This window comes from Neophocaena asiaeorientalis, unplaced genomic scaffold (genome assembly GCF_003031525.2).
Source record: "Neophocaena asiaeorientalis asiaeorientalis breed wild unplaced genomic scaffold, Neophocaena_asiaeorientalis_V1.1 scaffold205, whole genome shotgun sequence".
NCBI classification, from domain to species: Eukaryota; Metazoa; Chordata; class Mammalia; order Artiodactyla; family Phocoenidae; genus Neophocaena; species Neophocaena asiaeorientalis.
The window spans coordinates 3016048-3040555 of NW_020174369.1; the positions used below are offsets into that span (position 1 = coordinate 3016048).

The following is a 24508-nucleotide window of genomic DNA, read 5'->3' on the forward strand; positions in this document are numbered from 1 at the left end:
ACATCCAGACAAAACTCTAATTTGAAAAGATACCTGCACCCCAATGTTCACAGCAGCACTATTCACAATAGCCAAGACAGGGAAACAACCTAAATGTCCATCAGCAGATGAATGGATAGAGAAGATGTGGTGTGTACACATACACACACACACACACACACACACACACACACACACAATGGAATATTACTCAGCCATAAAAAAGAATGAAATAATGCCATTTGCGGCAACATGGATGCAACTAGAGATTATCATACTAAGCCAAGTAGTCTGAAAGAGAAAAACAAATACCATATGATGTCAATTATATGTGGAAACTAAAATATGACACAAATGAACCTATCTACGAAACAGAAACAGACTCACAGACAAAGAGAACAGACTTGTGGTTGCCAAGAGGGAGGGGGAAGAAGGAGGGGATGGACTAGGAGTTTGGGGTTAACAGATGCAAACTATTACATGTAGGGCTTGCCTGGTGGCAGAGTGGTTGAGAGTCCGCCTGCCGATGCAGGGGACACGGGTTCGAGCCCCGGTCCGGGAAGATCCCACATGCCGTGGAGCGGCTGGGCCCGTGAGCCATGGCCACTGAGCCTGCCCGCCCGGAGCCTGTGCTCCGCGGCGGGAGAGGCCACAAAAGTGAGAGGCCCACGTACCGCAAAAAAAAAAAAAAAAGAAAGAAAAAAACATAATGGCAAAGAATATAAAAAAGAATGTATATATGTATAACTGAGTCTCTCTGCTGTACAGCAGAAATTAACACAACATTGTAAACCAACTATACTTCAATTAAAAAAAACATTATAGGACAATTACCAGGAATTTTATCTCCACGTATTGGAATATACTTAAAATAGATAATTTTTACCACCTGCCATAGAGTATTACAATGAGTGCTTTTAAGTGAGGGAAGAGAGCGTATTGCCCCACTGTTCACAGGAGAGGGGTGAAGGGAAAGAAACCCTTTGCATTCCCACTTCCTTTATGAGATTTGCCAACTGAAGTAGTAAATCGATGAGCACAGACTCTGGAGTCAGAAGATGAGGGTTTCAATCTCAATTCTGCTGTTACTTGCCGAGTAGTGCTGGGCACACAGTTGCTTAACATCTTTGAGCTTCGGTTTCCAGATAAAAAATGGAGGTAACGCCTCTCTCTCCAAAGAATGTGGTATTGCTGAACGAGCACAAGATTACAAACCAATGAATCCTTTCCTTCCAATCCCAGTTCAGCCATTTACTTGGCGTGCATACTTGGGTAATTTGCCTAATTACTCCAAGCTTTAGTTTTCTCCCCTGTGAGTAAATGCCACTTGTCCTTCCAATCTCGTAGGTTGGTGTTGAGGATATAATTCCGGTCAGAAAAAAATACCTTGTAAATAGTAAAGCAAATGTGTCAATGCAAATCCACTATCATATCAATGTAAAATTTTGCTACATTGTTTTTGTTCAGATTAAATATACTTTCAGACCAATCTTCAAAGGATCATCTTGTTACTTTTTTTGCTCAAAGAGGACAAAGGTAACAGGTTTTTATTCATTACTTACAGACCTCGTTGTTGCATGTCCCTCACCATGCGGTAGAGCTCTGTTTAGGTACTGTTGACTGTGCCCATCCTTGGCTCCAGCCAGTTAGGACAATCCCATCCCCTGCCATGGTGATTGCTTCTGGGATGCTCTTTAGAGGCTGCAGTTAGTGTTGAAGGCTTTGTTTCAAAAGTTGCAAGATGGGTCACTCTTTCCATCTAGATGTGAAGTAAACCTGGCAGCTGCCTACAGCCATGTTGGTATCATCAGGGGAGAGAAGCCAGAGCTGAGAAAAATCACAGGGAGAGAGCCATTGCTCTGATGATATCGTGATCCTCTGGACCAAACTGTGTCCAAAGCTAGTGCACTTCTGGGCTTTTCTGTTAGGTGAGGCAATAACTTTTCTTGATTGAGTTGGTTTTTCTGTTCTTGCAAGTAAAATAATCTTAAGAAATATACTATGTAACCTTGAGCAAGTTTCATTAACCCCCTAAACTTCAGTTTCCTGATCTATAATGGGGGATCATATAATACCCATCATCTATCATCTACTGCAACCACAGTGAGGTGCAATAGTGCTTGAAAAATGCATAGCACAGTGCTTAGTACAAAGTAAGAATTCAATAAATTGGAGCTATTTTTATTATGTTTGGAGCTCTAGACACTGTGCTAAATGCTTTCAGTACATCATTTCCCTTAATCATCACGTCAACCTATAAGGTAGGATTTATTATCGCCAGTTTAGAAATGAAGAAATGAGGGTTAGAGGGTTTAAGTGACTTGCCCATGCTACCAAGAGGCAGAGATTTCACCAGGTATGATTATTTCTTTTTTAAAAAATCTTTTGACCAGATGCTGTTGAGGGTACATTATCAGTAAAACGCTAATATGCCAAAAATGGTTAGGTATTAGGGACATAGCAGTAAATACACATATTTTCTTTGAGTTTAGTTTTAGAGGATACAGTCTTACAACTATCTGGATTATAAGAGATTAGACTGAATTTGTGCCTTGGATTTACTAGCATCATGTTTCTTACAACTAAGCTAACCAGCCAATAACATCTAAATCTTACAGGCACGTAAAAAGCACTAAAAGTAAGTTATGCAACTAAATGCAGGACATACAGAGGTCGTTTCCATGTACAACTTAAAGCATACATACACATATTACATTCCAATTGTTATTTAATTTCTCCTAAAACCCTGAGCTGAAATGTAACATTTCTCTTACATTTGATTCCATGGGTTAAAAAAAAATCTTTTTCATACGTACTATAAAGGTATTATCTCTATATTTTCTCTGCTCTTTCTGACATGATGTCAACTTGTACGTGGTTCTAGGAAGTCGGAACAATTAGACGTGATAATGGAAGAAAAAAAATAGACTTAGGATCCCCACTACACTATTTTCTTAGGAAACCTACAGGGAAATCTAATGGTGTGTTTTACTGTTTACCTGTAGGTGACATTCTCCAGATGTCTTTACATGTCATGGAGTGCCTGTGACAGAACATCAATCACTAGGGAGAGGAAAGAACAACCGTATGGAGAACAGTTAACCTGAACCTCTGCCTTACAAGGGTTGTCTTGCGGGCGGATCAGGAATCTATAGTAAGCCCCGAGAAACATAAATAGGCTCTGGACTTGCCTTCTTAACAACTAGGTCAATATTTTGTCTAAGAGAATGTAATAGTGTCAGGACACACCCCCAATGAGAAGTCACAGGCTTTCATCCTGCCTCACTCCAGGCTTTCGATGTGAAGTTAGATGGAAGGGTCTGAGAGGAGGACCTGGAAAATCGTCCTAGAGATAATATAAGCGATCCTTGATTTTGTACTGAGGAGATTTTTATCTGTAGCGAAGTCATACATGAGGAAGCTAACAAACAACTGAAAAGAGTTTGTTCTTTTTCTTTTGATAGCTTAGTTTTTAGATACCGAGAGTGTGGAAGTGGACAGAGTTGTAGTCAGACAGATCTAGCTTTGCTCTTTCTAGATGAGAGACTTTGAGTATATCATTTAACCTCTCCAAGCCTAATTCTCATCGTAAAATGAAAATATAGGTGTACCTTGTTTTATTATGCTTCACTTTACTGCACTTCACAGATACCGTGTTTTTTACAAATTGAAGATTTGTGGCAATCCTGAGTCAGTTTCCCAACAGCATTACTTTTTAAGTAAGGTATGTACATTGCTTTTTAGATATAATGCTATTGCCACTTAACAGACTACAGTATAGTATAAACATAACTCATATGCACTGGGAAGCCAAAATAGTTGCGACTCACTTGATTGCGATACTCGCTTTCTTTCAGTGGTCTGGAACCGAACCCACAGTATCTCTGGGGTATGCCTGTAATAAAACCTGCTTCACAGGGTTGTGTAATACATGGGCACAGCTCATAGTAGAAACTCAATAAAAGGTAGTTTATTTCCCTTTGATTCTAAGAAATGATTTATTTGATTTAATGTCTTATAAGAAAAATGTCTGTCTTAGAAATATAACCTCAACATCACTGGACTTCACCAGCATGGGAGTACTAATAATACATAAATACTAATACATTTTTAAAACTTATTTCCACATTTAACTAATACAGTAATTCCTGGGTATCACTAGGGATGCGTCTTGTGCGTCTCTCATCTTCATTCAGCCCTTTGCCGATGTCTGCTGCCCAGGAAGATCAACTTGGGGGCCACGCCTCGCCCCTGCGTCTCCTGGTGATCCTCAATGAGAACACGCTGGTTGTGTTTTCTCTGAGAACCCTACAGATACCCAAACTAATACCGTCAAGAGGCCAAGATGACATGACTTCCTGTTAAGACTTCAGTGCAACACAAGCACACTATGTATGCAGAGATGATCCTCTCTCCCTATTTTCTCCCTTGGCCACTTGGACCACAAACAGCACTACTTGTGCCTCCCTATGAAAAAAGCTTCTTCAGCTTCTTCTTAATCCCTCATCGGCCATAAGCAAGGACCAGGAATCTCTCTATCTCAAGGTCCCCTATTCCATATAATCCCACCCTAATGCAAACCAATTTCTGCATATTTCAGACTGTCAGTTTCCCAGTTCATCATAACCATCCAGACTCTGAAATGCAGTTTAGGCTCAGTTGGAACCCTCTCGACAGTAACAATTACTGCACATTCTGATATTCTGATTCTTCATCCACTAGAGTTCTGCCCTCCAAATCAAAAGTATACAACAGAGGGCTTTCCTGGTGGTGCAGTGGTTGAGAGTCCGCCTGCCGATGCAGGGGAAACGGGTTCGTGTCCTGGATAAAATGTGTAATATAAATTTATTCTGTGACATTTTCCTCATTGAAGGTATTTTAAAACAGATTAAAATATATCAATATTTTATGAAAAATAAATACCTAGTATAAGAATTTAGATAATACCTGTAATATACATGATTTGACCCTGAGTATCCTCTTTTTTTTTCATTTCAAACAATATTTTTTAAAAAGTAACATGAAAATGATAAGGATTACTGCATTCTTCATGTATCTGGTGTCTCATAAATTTTAATTCAACTGCCAGTTCTTTTCTCAACTATACACGTTAATGCTATTTGCTTCTCATTTTGAATGGGGAGAGTATCCATTTTCGGTTTAACAGTGATATTTAGGTCTTCTTTCTCTGCTTCTTCAAGAAAATTCTTCATGCTGAGTTTGAACAGTAATCGAGGGTCTGGTCCAGAAAGTGGTGGGCAATTACAGATCTCTCTAATTTTGAGTGCCTACAAAGAAAGAATACAACACAGAATACATACACATATATAAATTAATTAAGGTTATTCCAGTAATTCCTAATATGCTCTACGTAAAACAATGAAATATAAGAATACATTCTGTATTTTTGCAATAAAAGGTATCTTAATTACAACATATGAAAGAGAACCATATATAAATTCATAGTAAATAGTTATATCTACATGATTTGTTTATATAATAAGATATCTACAAAAAACAACTGTATTTGCAATGACTGCCCACTGTCCTATTGGGGATAAATAAGCCTTCTTGGAAGTATCTCTATGATTTGTCAAACTCGAGCCAATCCTGAGAACATTATTCAGATTAGAGAATATCTGAAGACGCAGAGAGATTTTTTTCAAGAGAGAGAAAACAAGAGAAAATAGATGTGAACATACTGAAAGAAGATATACATGACTGGGACAGTCTGGGGTGGAAATGATGCTAATAACCTAGAAAAGAAAGCAAATCAAAATCATGACAACTTTTAACTCCAGGAAAAATAAAATGATGCAGGGAAAAGTAAGCACAGTATACGACATGGCTCAGCTGTGATTAGTGTTTACAGTTTTTAAAAACTGCATCTTTATCTAACCAAAATCACAACTTAACCATATTGGGAAGGGGGAGAGCTGGATACATGTGTGTGTATGCACAGGGTGTGACAGTGGTAAGGGAGAACTTAATTCTCGTCCTCTATGGGGGAAAAGAAATAGATAATACCTAAAACCGAAAAGTTAGGAAGTAGCCATATAAGCACGTTATACAGATAAGGTGGGAAATACCAAAAGAATCATTTAACAGAGTTGCAAATGGTTACCCTTGAAACTGAAGGCAGGATAGGGAGACTGCCCCTTTAAGTACTAGCCTTAGAGAACTATGTGCTTCTTCAAAGCGGGTACACGAATGACTTTAAGACATGAAAACTAAAATAGCAATTTTTTTAAGGGAAAAAAGTCTTAATACCTAAGGGGTTTTAAAAGAAATATGTTTAAGGGGAAAAGCTAGTTTAGGTTTTTACTACTTCTAAATGTTTGATAGTGATGCATGTTAAGGGAGGAAAAGCAGGGGAGGGGAGAGTCAGTGCTTGGGGAGTAGGAAAGTTTTAAAAATATAAGTTCTCACTGATGAAATAATGACTTGGAGCAGTGGGGAGAAGACCTAAAGGACAAGGACCTGAGGGAAGAGGTCGCATGGGTACCTAGAAGAGAATTCCAAGAAGCAGCAGTGAGTGCCAGAACCTGAGAAGGAAGCATGGCTGGAGTGCTGTGGAGGAAGCCAGGGCAGCCGCAGCAGAGGTGGGAAGGAGGCAGGAGCAGACTGCGGGATCTCACAGGTCACGCTGCGGATTTTAGGTTTTCCTCTGAGTGGGCCTGCTCCTGATATGTGTGGGGTCCATGGCCAGAATGCAAATGGAGGCTCAGATACCATATATTTAAACATCTAAAATGACTACATAAAAAAATGTTCTGTTCTACTTTGAGGAACAGACAATCAAAATGACTGACGGGGATGTTCCTGGTGGTCCAGTGGTTGAGAATCCACGTTCCAATGCAGGTTCGATCCCTGGTTGGGGAACTAAGATCCCACATGCCGCGGGGTCAACTAAGCCCACGCACTGCAACTACAGAGCCCATGCCCCACCTAGAGAGAAGCCCGCGCACCACAACAAAAGATCCCATGTGCTACAACTAAGACCCAATGCAGCCAGAAATAAATTAATTAATTAATATTAAAAAAAAAAAAAAAGTAGCTGTACCTTTTTAAAAAAAATGACTCAGACAGCCAAGTACAAAATTAGAATTCTTTAATTTCACATGTAAGGCTGCAGGGAGCCTACCCCAGCTGCTGCCACTGGCCTGCTGTCCACTCCCTTCTCCTCCCACCCCTGGCTACCTGGCACAGTGAGGGACCTTGTGTGCGTGCGTCCAAAGGAAGAGGTCCATGCAGGCCCTGAAAGCGGGCTCCAAAGTGTTTGGGCGAGGAATTCCACTATCCCAAATACCAGAGTGCCATGTGGTGAGGGCACAGGTTCTTAAAACGGACTACACCCTTAGCTCCCATGGGAGAGGGGAGCATGCAACCAGAGGCAAGCCAGAAAAGGGTCTTTTTAAATGGTCGAGGCCAGGGCAAGAGCTTGGGTCTAGGAGACCTTTGACCCTGAATGAGGCTATAAGTTACCAAAATAAACTGAAGAGGAAAAAGCATTAAAGTGAAATTCTTTGGTGATAGGGGCCTTGTCTGAAGTTTCTTTGTATCTCACAATACAGTAGATTTAATATGTATTGAGTGTTAATTAAATGTTAGTTAAAGTAAATTGAACTGAAAAAAGGAAGAAAATGTTTCCCAACTATAGCAGTAAAGTAAATAGAAATTCAGACTCTCAGCTAAATGGTGACCTACTGTCCAAACAAGGATACCTTTGGGAGTGAAAGGAAATGCTATTAAAATAAGATTTACACTGAGACATCAGGCATAAACTGAGACTGTCCTGTCAAAACTGGGACGTACAGTTTACTCTTGCTTTAACTCCTTTACAACCATGTTGATGTTCTTTTCCAAGTGAGAAGCCAACCTGTCACGGCTGCTACATCACATGCCTACGGCCTTCACTGGTATCAGTAAAGGGCCAGGTGTGGAGTTCAGCAGGTAGTAGCTGGCACAGCTGAATTTAGCAATGAGAGATGCAAAGCAGCAAACAAAGAGAAGAGTGCCATATCCTACAACCTTTTATATTCAGTAAAAGCTCTTCTCTTTCCCTTAAATTATTTTATTCAGGACTTTCACGTTCAACAAATATTTAGAACGTCACACTGAGTAAGGTGCTAGGTACACACTGATCAGAACGAAGTCATGATCCCTGCCCTCATGCAATTTACTTTGCGTTTCCCCACGACTGGGCATTTGAATTGTTTCCATAGTTTTTGTTTTATGTGGGTTTTATAAATTACCCTGCTATGAAAACCCTTGTTTAAAAAAAAGATGTTATTTTTCTAACCTCCATTTGGGTTTACTTGAGGGAGACCCCCTAAAATAGAATGATCTAATCAAAGAGTAAGAATAGAGTATAATTTTTGTTATATAGGACCAGACTGCTTTCACCAGAAAGGCTTTACCACCTTACAATGTCATCCGCGTACATACATACCTGAGTTATTCATAATCAACAGAACATAAGATTTTATGATTTCTGTCTAGATAACCACATAATTTCAAACCTCAGAATCCTTAGAAATCATCAGTTAAATTTTACGGAGAAGAAATTGAGCCCTAGAGAGGTTAAGTGACTGGTAGGAAACAAAAAACTGCTTAGCGTTTGTTTATTCACTTGTAATTGCCAAAACTGGAAGCAACCAGGATGTCCTTTAGTAGGTTACTGCATACCTGTGATGTGAGCAGACAATGAAATATTATTCAGCACTAATAAGAAATAGTGCTGGCTACTTTTATGGCTTTTATCAAGTCATAAAAAGACATGGAAGAACCTTAAATGTATGTTTTTAAGTGAAAAAAACAAAAGCTAATCTGCAAAGGCTACATAGTGTATGACCCTAGTTACATACATGACATTCTGGAAAAGGCAAAACTATGGAGACACTAAAAAGATCCATGGTTGTCAGGGGCTGGAGGGAAGACAGGGAGGAACAGGCAGAGCAGAGAGCATTTTTAGGGCAATGAAACTACTCTATGTGGTACTATAATGATAAACACATGTCATTATACATTTGTCAAAACCCATCGAATGTACAACACTAAGAGTGAACCCTAACGTAAACTATGGACTTTGGGTCATAATAATGGGGCAATGTAGGTTCAACTAGTGTAACAAATGTAGCACTCTGGGGCAGGATTTTGATAGTGGGGGGAGCCTGTTTCCATATGGAAGCAAGAGGTAGATGGGAAATCTCTACCTTCCACTCAATTTTGCTATGAATCTAAAATTGCTCTTAAAAATAAAGTCTGTTTTTTAAAAAGCTGGCATGGAAGTACTGATAAAAAGGCTTAGAAAAAAGGGATTAGAACACACTTTTGTTGTTTTTAATACTTTTGCATTACATGTACTAATGGGGTTTTTTGTTTTTTGGTTGTTTTTTTTTTTTTGCACCACATTATATATTTCTTGAGTAAATCTTTTACTGAATAAAATGCACTTTGGAGGTATCTGAGCTACATTTCCTTAATTGCTAGAAAAACTATAAATACTTTATAAATGTTTTCTGTTACTATCTGTTCATCTGTGAACTGTTTTTCTCCTCTACCCATCAAGCAGAATCCTGTTAAAGACCATACATATTTCCATCAAATCTTCACCTGCTTTGCATAGTAAGATTTTATTGCATATGTTGGTAAAATATTCTTTTCTCACTTTCGTTTCCACATTAATTTTATTACATTTTGCCGTATCAACATCTTTTATTTTTTATAAATTCAAATCTTAGTAAATATGCCTTCATCTCTTTTAAAGTAAGCAATGTTTTCCCACTCTACAGCTAGAATATGCCTTTCTATTTCCTTTGTGTTCTGTGTTTAACTTCATGCACTGCACATAATAGATACTTAATAAATGCAGGCTGAATTTTAAACAAACATTTATAGAACACGAGCTATGAATAAATGGTTATGATAAATATCATAAGAAAAACACTCTTAAGAGTTTACAGTCTAAGAGAAAACAGAAACACACTCTCATAAGAATATACAGTTCTAAGAATCCCATGTAGGGCTTCCCTGGCAGCGCAGTGGTTGAGAATCTGCCTGCCAATGCAGGAGACATGGGTTCGAGCCCTGGTCTGGGAAGATCCCACATGCTGCAGAGCAACTAGGCCCGTGAGCCACAACTACTGAGCCTGCGCAGCTGGAGCCTGTGCTCCGCAACAAGAGAGGCCACAATAGTGAGAGGCCCACGCACCGCGATGAAGAGTGGCCCCCGCTTGCCGCAACTAGAGAAAGCCCTCGCACAGAAACGAAGACCCAACACAGCCAAAAATAAACATACAAATAAATAAATTAATTAAAAAAAAAAAAGAATCCCATGTAAGATCTAGAGTTAAATATGGGATTATGGGATTAGCCAGCCTAAAGATTCCAACTAGGAGTAAAAGGAACTAACATTTACTGTTCATTTTCTATGTACCTTGCACTGTGCCAGGCATTTTACCTGTTATCTAAATTGGTATTATGATATGAACCACTTTTGAAATCTTGGGCTCAGTGTTGAATACTTATCATTAAAGTGTCTTATAAGGGAGGGAGGGAGGGAAGGAGGCAGGACCTTACCCCACAAACATACAAGTACATACATAAAACATCCAGGACTTATTGCTATCCTAATATTACAGATGAAGAAAGTTGAATGTTAGATTAGGTAGCTACCTCAAAGTTAGGTGAGTGGGTCAGATTAAAACCCCAAACTCCTTAGACCACTGCTATTTTTTCACTACTTCCTATAAGCATTCTTTTCCCATCATGGACTATTAATCTGCTGCATGCTAAACTTCTGAGAGAATGTAACTGTTATTCAACTGCATTGCCCAATTTTTCTATTTTTAACACAATATTTTATTACTTACCTTTCCTATTATTACCATCATGCAATAATTTAACAAATATTCGCTAAGTATCTCAGAAATGGTCTCAGGCACTATGGATATAGCAGTGAAAAGGGGCCTTACACTCTGGGGGAGGAGACAGATAATAAGTAAACAAGGGAACTTTAGTTAAGTACACAAAGAAATTAAACAGTAAACTGCGTTACAGAATGACTGCATGGAAGAGAGGCTATTGGAGATTGGGGGATCAGGAAAAGCCTCCCTAGGCACATAACATTTGTGTAAAGAGCTGAGGGAAGAATGTTCCAGGCTGAGAAATCGGCAAGTAGAGGGATTGTAAGGAGGAAAGAGGCTCCACGTGAAATAGCTGGAATCAAGGAAAACCTGGGGAGAGTGGCATGTGAAAAAGCTGGAGAGGCAGGCAGTGGCCAAATTACATGATTTAAAGACCAAGTAAGGAGTTTGGATTTTTATTCAAAGTTAAATGAGAAACCACTGAAAGCATGGAAATGACATTAAAAAGAGCATTCTGGCTACTGTAGTGAAAATACATTGTTAGGGATTGAGGTGAAAAGTGGAACAAGAAGATTAAAATAGGAGATGGCTGCAGTTAACCTAGGGAAGAGATGATGGTGACTTTTACTAGGGCAGTAGCAATGCTGATGGAGAAAGGAATACATCCCTAATGCCTTGTGGAGGCTATCGACAAAATTTTCTAGTTGGCAAGATACAGAGAGGAAAGGAAGAGAGAAATTAAAGATGAGTCCTAAATTTCCTCCTCTGTGTTAATAGCTTCTTTTATTATGCTATCCGTGCATCTGAGGATAGTTTACTTGCTCACTGTAAATCACTATTGTTAAGCAGTATTGTATCGTTGGCTGGTTAATGACACCAGTCCATAAATTCTTTTAAAGGTGTTGTTCTTATCAAATTGTCAAAACAAAATCTTTTTACTCACAAAATGATTAACATTTTGCTCATCAAATAATTAACAATGCCCCTTTCTATATTTTGAAGCTAGAATTAATTATTCACCGAATATTTGTTCTCTGAACTTTTAAAAAAATTCTCCAAAGTTAATCCCCATCAGGGCTAGGTGTCCTTTTCTCTACTTATTTGTTATGACTCTTTGGGTTTCTAATACAGTTGTTTTTATTTATTTGATTTAATTACACCTTACCACTTTCCTCAAAATTTAATTTGAGGACGTTCATTCTAGTTATAATTTCTACTTCTAGCTACATCTATTTTGGCAATACTCACACACACACACTCATGCATGCACACACTTTATTTCTGATTTTGACCTGGCCCATTAACTAATATCCAACTAAAAATAACATTCTTCGAAATATTTTTGATTCTCCTGTGTGTTAATTATTGTAGCTCCTCTCCTGATCATATTTACATTTCATTCTTTGTCTAACTAACCAATGATTCTCACTTTGACTAAATTTTCCAAAGAAACAACTACTGTAATTTTGCTTATTTCTGCTTAATTTTATTAATGGTATTTTCCCTATCTGGGACACATTACTCTATTTCTTTTCTCTTCTTCTGTCTTATTAATATAGACATTTAAATTGATAAAATTTCCTTTACAAATCAGTTTGACAGCAACCCATGAAAACATAACTATATCACTGCTCTTATTGTTTATGGATTTCTCTCTTGCCTTATACACAATTTTAACTTTCACCCATCTTTTGTTTTTTGTTATGCTAATTTTAATGTACTGTGTTCTGACAATTTGAACCATAACATTTTTTATATTACATACACATATTTTTTTGTCCAAAAAAGTTGTATGACCAATATTGCTATAAAAGATTTATGCACATTTAAGAAGAAAATATACATCTATTTCTAAGCATTTAGTTTCTAATGTCGGTTAAATCTTATTTTTGTCCTATTCAACTCATTTCTTTGTTAATTCCTTTACATGATCTGTGGTTTTCTAAGAACAGCAGGGTGCAAGCTATAATCATATATAAACAAACTAAACTATATATTTTATCTAATTCTCGAGAGTCAGTGGATTCTGTAAAGAGCACTACTGCTACTGAGCACTTCACTGACATATTGTTTTATGTGTTTCATTTATTAAGGGATCTTCCACCTTAAAAGAAAGAAAAGTTGGTTTGGCTAGATACCATAGCAAAGTGTATTAGCTCCACTGGTTTCTGTTTGGTTGGTTGGTTTTGTTTCTTTCCCCCTTAAACCCTTACAGTTCTCCAAAGTCTGAAAAGTAAGAAAGATCCAAAGTCATTCTTACTATTGTTTTTAAATTTTCTCTTTATACCTTGGCATCTTTAAGAGCCTATCTTTGCAATGACGATTAAACACTTGATAAATTAACTATATAGGGATGTTCATATCAGGCTTCTCATGCATGATGCTCTGGGATTCTTCTAAAAACCTATCTTTAGAAATGTTATCTAAATCAAAAAATGGATATAGAAACCAAAGTCAAAGAAATAAAGACATGAATGAATCCTTACCACTGTTAATGCAGTTTGGATTTCCTTGTGTCTTCAATATGCTTTGCTTTTTTGCTTTGGATGTTTTAATTTGGTTGTGCTATGTTCCTCTATCTCCAAGCATCAATGAGTCTTTGTTCTGGAGCATCAATTCTTCTCTTTACAACCTCCAATAAAAGTTTTACAAGCTTCTCTGCTGTATTCACAAGTTTAGCAATTTTTTGAAATGGATGTATCTTACATTGGTAAAGTCATTCTTCTTCTGTCACTTTCAATGTAGTTAAGTCAGCCTTAGCATGCCAGCTTCACATGGTGCTGCTTCTGTAGTTTTCATCATCTAGGCTGTCCTCTCCAATGAAGTAACATTTTTAAATTAGACTGAGATTTGGTTTTGTTTTTAAGATTTTTCTACTCTTTGAAGCTTATCTTACTGGGGGAAAATGGGCATTTCAGGGGCTTTGTTTTTTGGTCGTTATTGTTGGATTTAGTTTAGACGAGGGTCTTTGTGGTGGTATTAGTTAAGGACACTCAGACACTACCTAGTCTTTTAAATACAATTACCTATGATCAACTTTCCTTTCTTGCCAACTCTTATGCACTCATCATCATTCTGATTTTTTAAAAAAATCTGTCGTACCTACATTTTTTTTTTTTTTTTTTTTTTGCGGTACGCGGGCCTCTCACTGTTGTGGCCTCTCCCGTTGCGGAGCACAGGCTCCGGACGCGCAGGCTCAGCGGCCATGGCTCACGGGCCCAGCCGCTCCGCGCCATGTGGGATCTTCCCAGACCGGGGCACGAACCCGTGTCCCCTGCATCGGCAGGCGGACTCTCAACCACTGCGCCACCAGGGAAGCCCTTACCTACCTCTTAAATCTACTCTTGAGTAGGAGAAAAATGTGGCTGCAACATCTTTTATTCCTTTAGAGTTGACTTGGCTGGTCTGAGTTCCTTCTTCACTGTTCTAATTCCTCCTGAAGACACACATTTAGCTAAGCCTTTAGAGACAGAGGAGGATGATATTACCTTAATCAAAACACTTCTCAGGTTGCTAAAGAATTGGATCTTTTGCAGAGCGCCAAATCACCACTCCACAATCACTTGCTGGTCATAAGGGGGAAAACCACATTTCCAAAGGAGGCGTTAAGGCCATCACCATCCAACGCCCCTGATCAAACGTGACATCACTAAACATGGAGCAGCCAGATTCAGAGAATCCTGATGTGAAGCAATATGCAGCACAGTTGCACAACCTATAAAATATTTTTGCCAAAAACGTAACTTTCACTTACAGGTATACAGAGAAACAAGTTGGTCAAAATCACAAAGAAGCAATCAGATAAATCTACAATGTGGGACTAGATCTATTCAACACGTCAACATGTTTAAAAACAAACAAAACAGAGGGGAGGGGCACTGTTCTAAAGTCAGACTTAAGGGACATAGCAACCAGATGCTGTGTATGGATACTGATGGATTATGATTTGAACAAAACAATCAGAAAACTGTATTCTGAGATAGAGAAATCTGAATATGCACAGGATACTTAACTTTGTTGAGGAGAATTACTTTTCTTAGCTATGACAATGGTATGATTATGAAAGAAAATGATACTACTTTTTAAAATACATACTGAAGTAATTAGAAGGGAAAGCCCTCATGTCTAGGATTTGCATTAAAATACTTCTGGGGAAAGAAATAAGAGAAGAGGCAGATGAAGCAAGTGTATAAAAAGGTTGCTACTACTGAATGTAAGTGAAAAACGGGGGTTTATTAAATTATTCAAATTATTCTCTATCTTTACATATGTTTTTAAATTTTTATTATCAAAAGGTAAACTAAAAAATTTTTCTTTAGAACAAAACTTTTTCCTCTGTAGCTTCCCTTTTCCTCTGTCATTTTTGCATTTCTATAACTTCATTCTTGATTTTACATCTACATCTTCAGTTCTAAATGGCTCATGAGAGGTTTAAATGTTTCTTCTGAAAAATGAAAGCAGTCTCTTTACACCCTCTCAATCTCCAACTCTTTCCCTTGATTTCTGAAGGTTAAGCATATATTTTTCAAAAGATCTGAAATTTTAGCATCAATAATCTCAATGCAAAAACTCACTAGAAACAAATTTAACAGAAAATAATGAGAATAGTAGGTTACGACTTTAAGAGACAGAAAATACAAGGATAATGTCTATGTGGCTACTTAAAAATAACAAAACAAAACTTCTGTTTATTATTAGTCTGACAGGATGATTTGATTTGGTATCAACTTGAAAGGCTACTGGAAGACAACAGGAAATAAAAACAGAGAAAACTGTGAAAGAATTTGAAATGGGCATTAGAAGATCATTTGGTATCCTGTCAAATGCATCCTTTGGTATTATCCCAGCCTTTCATGGCTTTAGAGAGATTTTACCACTCTGTAAGTTGTAGAAAACTTAAAACAATGTAAATGATACTTGTCCACAGAAAAGGAAATGAACTATGTCTGGTGAAATGCAACTGATTATTGCCTTATGAATGCATCAGTTTTGCACCTACTTGTACAGTCATCTGAACTAGTTGTAAGATATTACTGGCTCCCTCATTAATAATAAGTTAAATAAAATCTCAGATGTGGTTCATTTTATATTTGTGTAAGTCATGATTTTACCTTAAAAATTTTTTTTTCTCCTCTAACTCATTTCCTTTCATAAACTGCAATGGAAATTGGAGTCTGACTAATTTTTTAAGTGGTCTAATTAAGTATAAATAACTAAAACTTTGAATAGATATAAAAAATTAAAAATTATGGCCACCTTGACACGGGTCAGTTATCCTCTGGAATGATAAAATAATATGGAAAAGTTTTCAAATAAAATTTTATGATCAACCCCTCTTAACATATGAGAATCAGGTATTAAGAAATGGCTGTATTTATTCCCAGTAATAACAGAAATATTTATAAAACAACTGCTGGTACATATCAGGATTCTTCTAGGTACTATATATCAAGTAAAACAGCAATTATTTATGCATAAAAATATAAACTATAATAATTAAGTTCAAAAAAGGAAAAAAGACAGGAAAAAAAATTAAAGCCAAAGAAGCCTCATAATTAGATTAAAAGCTTCCTTTGAAAATAGAAACCAAGACGTTTCAAGGAAAAAAAATCACCTCAAATTTTAAACATATTTTTCTAAAAATATCATTACTTTTCTCCCCTTTCCCTATAAAAGCAAGTTTTTTCTAATAGCCCATTCATTTCAGCCTCAAGTAGATACACATCACATGCACCATAATATTTTTTTAAGGTTTTAGACAATGTTACTGTCAGGCTTCCTGGCTTTATATGATTCAGAGGCCAATTCAATTACAGTAGCTGCTATGATATTTGCCTTTTCCTCAACACTCTTCTTGTCAGACAAAATGAAATTCTGCAAGGTGAACAGTGTATGTTTGTGTACATTGGCCAACAACGACATTTCACTTCAATGTTCAACACACTCATATTTTCTACTTATGAGATGTATAATATTAATGATTTATGCATTTACTTTGTCCAATTATAAATGTGTAAGAATGATTTACACATGAGTTAAAATCCCCAGCTTCCTGAAAGTTTAAAGAATTTGAAATAAAATGATATTAAAATGAATGTGTTTGTAGTCTGCCACTGATTCTCATGTCTAAATATTAAATGTAGTAACGTTGAAACTCAAGATTTAAAAAATAGTTTACAAATAAAGCTGACATTGCAAGTTCTAAGAACGTTAAAAAATAAATCCTATTCAAAATTATGACTACAATAACATAACCCCAGACAACTAGTAAGTCCAAATTAATCGTTTTTCCTAGATATTCTGTTATTCTCCATCCCCTTCCCCCTCACCAAGGAAAGGATGGCATAGAGTTGGTGAGAGAAGAAATAATACAAAATTCAGTATAAATGCTTTCAGTTGTAAAATAAATCTTTCAAGTAAATTTCTACCCTGGGTTATCATACAGTTTCTCCTATTCACACCTATTCATATTGTATAATGATACTTACAGAAGGAAAATTAAATAAGGTCTTTCGAGGACAATGTATGGTATATATATATATAAATTTAAAATCTGAACATTGTAACTATAATTTCAAAACTGTCATACTATTAAACATCAACAGGTTGATATAACATCTGTTCTTCAGTTTTTCTCCCAAGTTGTTATGGTAACCGAATATGTGGAACATGTGTTTCCTAAATTTAACTGATTATTTCAAGTAAATAAAATTATAACATATCATATTATTAACTACAAATAATATTATTACTATAACCCTATTTTTATCCTTTTTAAATGCTAGTGTATCACAGGATTATATTTAACTAGGCATTTACACATGCTTTATCTCAGAATTCACATTTTTTAAAAAAAAGGGCATTTTTTTTTCTAATTTGGGGGCGTTTTCTTGATTTAGAAACAAAACAATAAAGGAACTAGTCTATTTTCTGAACAATATACTATACTAAAATATTCCAAAATTATATGATTGTACTGCTTTGTAGGAGCTGTAGATCACATTCTTTTCAAACATAATTCAGATCCTGTTACTCCTCTAGTCCTCAGCTCAAAACCCTCCAGTGGTGTTCCATCTCTGACAAAAGCCAGTCTTTTTTTTTTTGCAGGGCTGTAGAGCCTTGCACCCTCCACCTTCCCTTGCTTACCCCATCCAATTACACTGATTTCCTTGCTGGTCATCAAATACCAGGCTCACTACTGCCTCAGGGACTTGTACTTACTATTCCCTCTGCCTGCAAGGTTCTTCCTCCTGGGAAGGTACGTGGCTCACTCTCTCACTTATTTCAAGTCTTCATTCAAATACCATCTTCCCAGTGAAACCTCCTCTGACCCAACCCCAATTCTTTTTTTCTTTTTTTCACATCTTTATTGGATATAATTGTTTTACAATGGTGTGTTAGTTTCTGCTGTATAACAAAGTGAATCAGCTATACATATATCCCGATATCTCCTCCCTCTGCATCTCCCTCCCACCCTCCCTATCCAACCCCTCCAGGTGGTCACAAACCACCTAGCTGATCTCCCTGTGCTATGCAGCCACTTCCCACTAGCTATCTACTTTACATTTGGTAGATCCTGTTCCATTGATCTATATTTCTGTTTTTGTGCTAGTATCATACTGTCTTGATCACTGTAGCTCTGTAGTATGGTCTGAAGTCAGGGAGCCTGATTCCTCCAGCTCTGTTTTTCCCAACCCCATTTCAAACAGCTATTCCAGCACCATGATCACCTCTGCTCACACATTACCTATCTTCTAAGGAATGTACTGTGTCCTCCCCAAATTCATATGTTGAAGCTCTAATTCCCAATGCGACAGTATTTATAGAGATGGGGCCTTTGGGAGGTAATGTTTAGATGAGGTCATGAGGGTGTGGCCCTCATGATGGAATAGTGCCCTTATAAAAAGAAAAGACACTACTGCAATCACTGTCTCCACCAAGTGGGACATAGGGAGAAGGCAGCTAGCTGTCTGAAAGCCAGGAAGAGAGACCTCACCAGAAACCGAACCAGCCATAACCTTATTATTGGACTTCCAGCCCTCAGAATTGAGAAAAAGTGAATTTCTGTTGCTTAAGCCAGAGCCCTGACCTTGTACTTCTAGCCTTCAAGCCTGTGAAGAAATGAATTTCTGTTGCTTAAGCTACCCAGTCTATGGTATTTTGTTATGGCAGCCCAAGATAATACACTATTCCTCCTCCTTTATTTTCCTCCCTAACACTTATTACTGACTAACATATAATATATTGGTGATTTATTCTGTACAGTACTAGTTTATTCTATTCATTGTCTGTCACCCTTTACTACAGAATAAGCTTCCTTAAGGCAGGGTTTTTTGTCTATTTTGTCACTGAACCTACAATTCCTACAATCTGGCACATAACAAGTAATCAATAAATATTTGTTGAATGCATAAAATACAGATTTAAAACATCTTAAATGTTGATATGGTATGGTAAGAAATAATACACTTCTGTGATGATATTCAAGGAAAACATTAAAAAAATAAAAACATGCAATCTTTAATAAGTTAAATTAAAAAAAATCAAAGTTACCAAGATTTGTATTCTCAGAGGACCAAAGAATCTTTCCTAATTTTCTTGATCTTTTCTCCTCCTATGGACCTCATCTACTTCCTCAGAGGAAGGCTCTGTCTTCCTCTTACCAATTAAATGTGGAATCCACCTAATACTGCTAACTGTCTAGGATTATTTTCTTTGCTTATTTCCTAAGTGAACTTGCTCTCACTGCTTCAACTATCACCTTTTTTTGGTGACTTTGAAATCCTCATCTCTGGCCTAGACACCTCTATACTATGGTGCTAGATTCCCAACTGCCTTAGAGGTATACATTACTTCAGGCATACTGTCAGGAATGTCAAAGGACATGAGCTTTAGGTAGAATATAACACTGTCCTCACTTACGTAGGAAAAAACCTTAAATAAAATCTAACCCAAAATAGAAGTCTTTAGTCATATACAGACTCACATAATTCTATATATTGCCTGAGGAATCACTTTCTTCCATTACAGAAATTAGACCTATGATAGTAGGGAATTCCAATCTCTGAATTATGACTATGTGTTCTAATTAACAATATACTCACACCTTAACTATCAGTTTCACTTCAACCACTGAATTATTCCCAATATTGTAGTAGAGTTTTATTACTTTCAAATCGAATTTTATCACTTGGGGGGAAAACACAAGAAATTATATGAGTTTTTCAAATTAAGTTTCTGAACTAGCGTAGTTTATTTTTAGAAGAAAAATATCTCTCCATTTTTTTCTTTGCCATTGGCTTCCAAATAACATATCAGTTTCTCCAACCATTTTTCTTCATACTCACTAATCAATTCATTATTATTTTAAAGACTTTTCAAAGCACATTTATTACTTCTTTAAAGATCCTCAGTTATCTGATAATGAAATGAAAACCTGGAATTTAGGACAGGCATCAGATAAAAGTTGGGTAGAACTTACTATCCATTTTAAGCGAACCATATATTTTTAGAATTTCGCTAAGCAAAAATAAAAAAGAAAGGAAATTCTAAGAGAAAGCCATGTGGTTATTATGGCTTTAGAGATAGGTTAAGCCTCCCAGGGTAGTATGAGGTCCCTGGGTGTTGGATGGCACTAAGAAGACTCTCAGAGTCAGTGCTCTTCAATACAAACCAGTTACTAATGAAACATGTATTGTCCCAGTCCTATGTTGTCTTTTAAGACGAATAATTACTACACATTATATCAAGTAAATTTCACTGCTGTTTCTTTCTCACATATTTTTTCTTCAAATTAAGAGTATAAATGAAATATATTTAGGATAGGTCTCAAGAAGATATGTCTGGCTGTCCCCAGTGTTCATAAAAGGCACAAAGTATGCTCAAAGTATCAACAAATCTTGTCATCATTCCTTTCAAAATAAATCCAAAATCTGACCACTTCTCTCCCTCTCTTCTGCCTCCATAATCTCTTACCAGGATTATTTCAAGAGCCTATTAAATAGTCTTCCTGATTCCATCCTTGCCCCACTACAGCCCACACAGGAGCTCCAGCTATCACTATAAAACACTTGAGTCAGATCAAGTCCCTCCTCTGCTCAAAACCCTCTCTTAGCTTCCCATATCACTTGATATAAGAGTCAAGTTCTTACAATGGTTTAGACGACCCTTTACTGCCTGGCCCCCGTACACCTCAATCATTCTCCCCTCCCTTACTACATTCAGCCCCAATGTCTTCCTTGCTATTCCCTGAACACACCAAGCATACTTTCACTTCAGGTCCTGTGATTTGCTGCTTCCTCAGCCTAAAAGATTCTCCTTCTACATACCCACAGGACTTGCTCCCCTGCTTCTTTCCAGATTCTGCTTAGTGAGGTCTTCCTTGACAAATGAACAATGACTAGTACACATTCTCTGCTTCCCAGCCTTCTCTCCTACCTTTAACCTGCTTTGTTTTTCTGCAATGTGCCTATCGCTGCTTGACATACTGTATGTATGTCTGTTTGCTTGTTTATTGTTTGCATTACCTAACTAGAAAGTTAGCTCCAAGAAAACAGAGACTGTTTTGCTCCTTGCTCATTCCCCAGCAACAGAACACAGAATGGTAGATTAGCAATGAACATGAATAAATATTCACAAATGAATTAATGCACCTTATGGTAATTTCTTATCCCAAATGAGATGCAGGCTATTATTCCTTCAAAATGTATACCACTGTATTTCTACTTTTCTTAAGATAATTCATATTCTTTAATATATTAAGAATCATTTTGTACTTACCTTAGCATCTGCAAATATCAAGACCATGTATTATTTCTTTTGTATCTTTCCTAAAATAGGTAGTCAATGTTTGTTCATCTGAATTTGAAGACATATTTAAGGATACTTTTATAATACATCTGTATTTGTTGTGTTATCCTTTAGCAAATAAGCCCAAAACCAATTCTTAAATTGGTAAAGAATATTCTGCTTTTATAACCAACCAGCAAATTTAATACAAGTGAGACAGAAGGGAGCATACAGCCTGGCTTAAAGATGTCTGACATTCATTTTGTACCTATGTGGAAAGCACAGAAAACATTCCGACTGATGTTAAATCAAACGGTTTTTAGAAGATAGGGAATACTAGTTGGGAGAAAGCTGCTTCAGCTTGATACATTAATGAATTCTACAAAAATAAAAGAGAAAAAGAAGAGCACATGGCACATGCTTTATTCTATCTTAAAAGAAATAACCAGAAAGCAAACTAATAATGAAGGATTTTTTTTTCCCTAAGAAAACAAATTCCAGTGTCACTACTGGAATTAAGACCCAGTTGACCCAAAATTTTTGTACAACTCATTAACTGGTATGTTTAATGATAAGCTTAAATCACTAAGAAAAGATTATGGTCAGTATGATGAAAAATACACCTTGAGTTTTAGACTTTCACCAAATTTTTTTAAAATTAAAAAGTATGCTACTAAAAAGGGTAAACCTCCACCATCAAGAAAAGTCAACTAGGGGAGAGGGGGAAGATGGTGGAAGAGTAAGACGCGGAGATCACCTGCCTCCCCACAGATACACCAGAAATACATCTACACGTGGAACAACTCCTACAGAACACGTACTGAATGCTGGCAGAAGACCTCAGACCTCCCAAAAGGCAAGAAACCCCCCACATACCTGGGTAGGGCAAAAGAAAAAAGAATAAACAGAGACAAAAGGATAGGGACAGGACCTGCACCAGTGGGAGGGAGCTGTGAAGGAGGAAAGGTTTCCACACACTAGGAAGCCCCTTCGCGGGTGAAGACTGCTGGTGGCGGAGGGGGAAGCTTCAGAGCCGCGGCGGAGAGCACAGCAACAGGGGTGCTGGGGGCAAAGCGGAGAGATTCCTGCACAGAGGATCGGTGCCGACCGGCACTCACCAGCCCGAGAGGCTTGTCTGCTCACCTGTCGGGGTGGGCAGGGCTGGGAGCTGAGGCTCGGGCTTCGGTCGGAGCGCAGGGAGAGGACTGGGGTTGGTGGCGAGAACACAGCCTGCAGGGGGTTAGTGCGCCACGGCTCGCCGCGAGGGAGTCCGGGGAAAAGTCTGGACCTGCCGAAGGGGCAAGAGACTTTTTCATCCCTCTTTGTTTCCTGGTGCGCGAGGAGAGGGGATTAAGAGCACTGCTTAAAGGAGCTCCAGAGACAGGTGCAAGCCGCGGCTATCAGCACAGATCCCAGAGACGGGCATGAGACGCTAAGGACGCTGCTGCCGCCACCAAGAAGCCTGTTTGCGAGCACAGGTCACTATCCACTATCCGCTCCCTCCCGGGAGCCTGTGCAGGCCACCACTACCAGGGTCCCGTGATCCAGGGACAAGTTCCCCGGGAGAACGCACGGCACGCCTCAGGCTGGTGCAACGTCATGCTGGCCTCTGCCACCGCAGGCTCGCCCCGCATCCATACGCCTCCCTACCCCCGGCCTGAGTGAGACAGAGCCCCCGAATCAGCTGCTCCTTTAACCCCCTCCTGTCTGAGCAAAGAACAGACGCCCTCTGGCAACCTACACCCAGAGGCGGGGCCAAATCCAAAGCTGAACCCCAGGAGCTGTGAGAACAAAGAAGAGAAAGGGAAATATCTCCCAGCAGCCTCAGGAGCAGCGGATTAAATCTCCACAATCAACTTGATGTACCCTGCATCAGTGGAATACCTGAATAGACAACGAATCATCCCAAATTGAGGAGGTGAGGTGGATTTTGAGAGCAAGATATATTATTTTTTCCCCTTTTCCTCTTTTTGTGAGTGTGTATGTGTATGCTCCTGTGTGAGATTTTGTCTGTAGAGCTTTGCTTTCACCATTTGTCCTAGAGTTCTGTCCGTCCATTTTTTTTTGTTTCTTTTTCTTTCTAAAAAAATTATTTTTCTTAATTATTATTTTTTATTTTAATAACTTTATTTTATCTTACTTTATTTTATTTTATCCTTTCTTTCTTCCTTCCTTTCTTTCTTTTTCTTTCTTTCTTTCTCTCTTTCTTCCTTCCTTCCTTCCTTTTTCTTTCTTCCCTCCTTCCTTTTTCTTTCTTTCTTTCTTCCTTTCTCCCTTCCTTCCTCCCTCCTTTCTTCCTTCCTTCCTTCCTCTCTTTCTCTCTTTCTCTCTTTCTTTGTACTTTTTCTCCCTTTTCTTCTGAGCCATGTGGATAAAAGGCTCTTGGTGCTGCAGCCAGGAGTCAGTGCTGTGCTTCTGAGGTGAGAGGGTCAACCTCAGGACACTAGTCCACAAGAGACCTCCCAGCTGCACATAATATCAAATGGTGAAAATCTCCCAGAGATCTCCATCTCAACACCAACACCCAGCTTCACTCAACGACCAGCAAGCTACAGTGCTGGACACCCTATGCCAAACAACTAGCAAGACAGGAACACAACCCCACCCATTAGCAGAGAGGCTGCCTAAAATCATAGTAAGGCCACAGACACCACAAAACACACCACCAGACGTGGACCCGTCCACCAGAAAGATAAGATTCAGCCTCATCCACCAGAACACAGGATTCACTGCAGAAATACAAAAACTCATGAGAGATTACCACAAGCAACTCTATGCCAATAAAAATGGACAACCTGGAAGAAATGGACAAATTCTTAGAAATGCACAACCTGCCAAGACTGAATCAGGAAGAAATAGAAAATATGAACAGA

General features: G+C 38.1%; 1 protein-coding gene across 3 annotated transcripts in view; it reads right to left on the reverse strand.

Annotated features, from left to right (window-relative positions):
- Window positions 1–4805: 4805 nt before the first annotated feature.
- The window catches only part of OMA1 (OMA1 zinc metallopeptidase), a 61218-nt gene continuing 41515 nt past the window's right edge, over window positions 4806–24508 (reverse strand). The window contains exons 9-11 of one of the 3 annotated variants that reach the window (XR_003004660.1): window positions 14177–14562; window positions 13334–13661; window positions 5161–5267 (exon numbers count right to left, since the gene is read on the reverse strand). Coding sequence is in view for 2 of the 3 variants with exons in the window: in XM_024756218.1 (XP_024611986.1) it covers window positions 5058–5267 (210 nt within the window). In the remaining variant the exon portion in view is untranslated. Of the gene's footprint in view, window positions 5268–13333; window positions 13662–14176; window positions 14563–24508 lie in introns of all 3 variants that reach the window. The other 2 variants (XM_024756218.1, XM_024756219.1) reach the window with 2 other exon arrangements.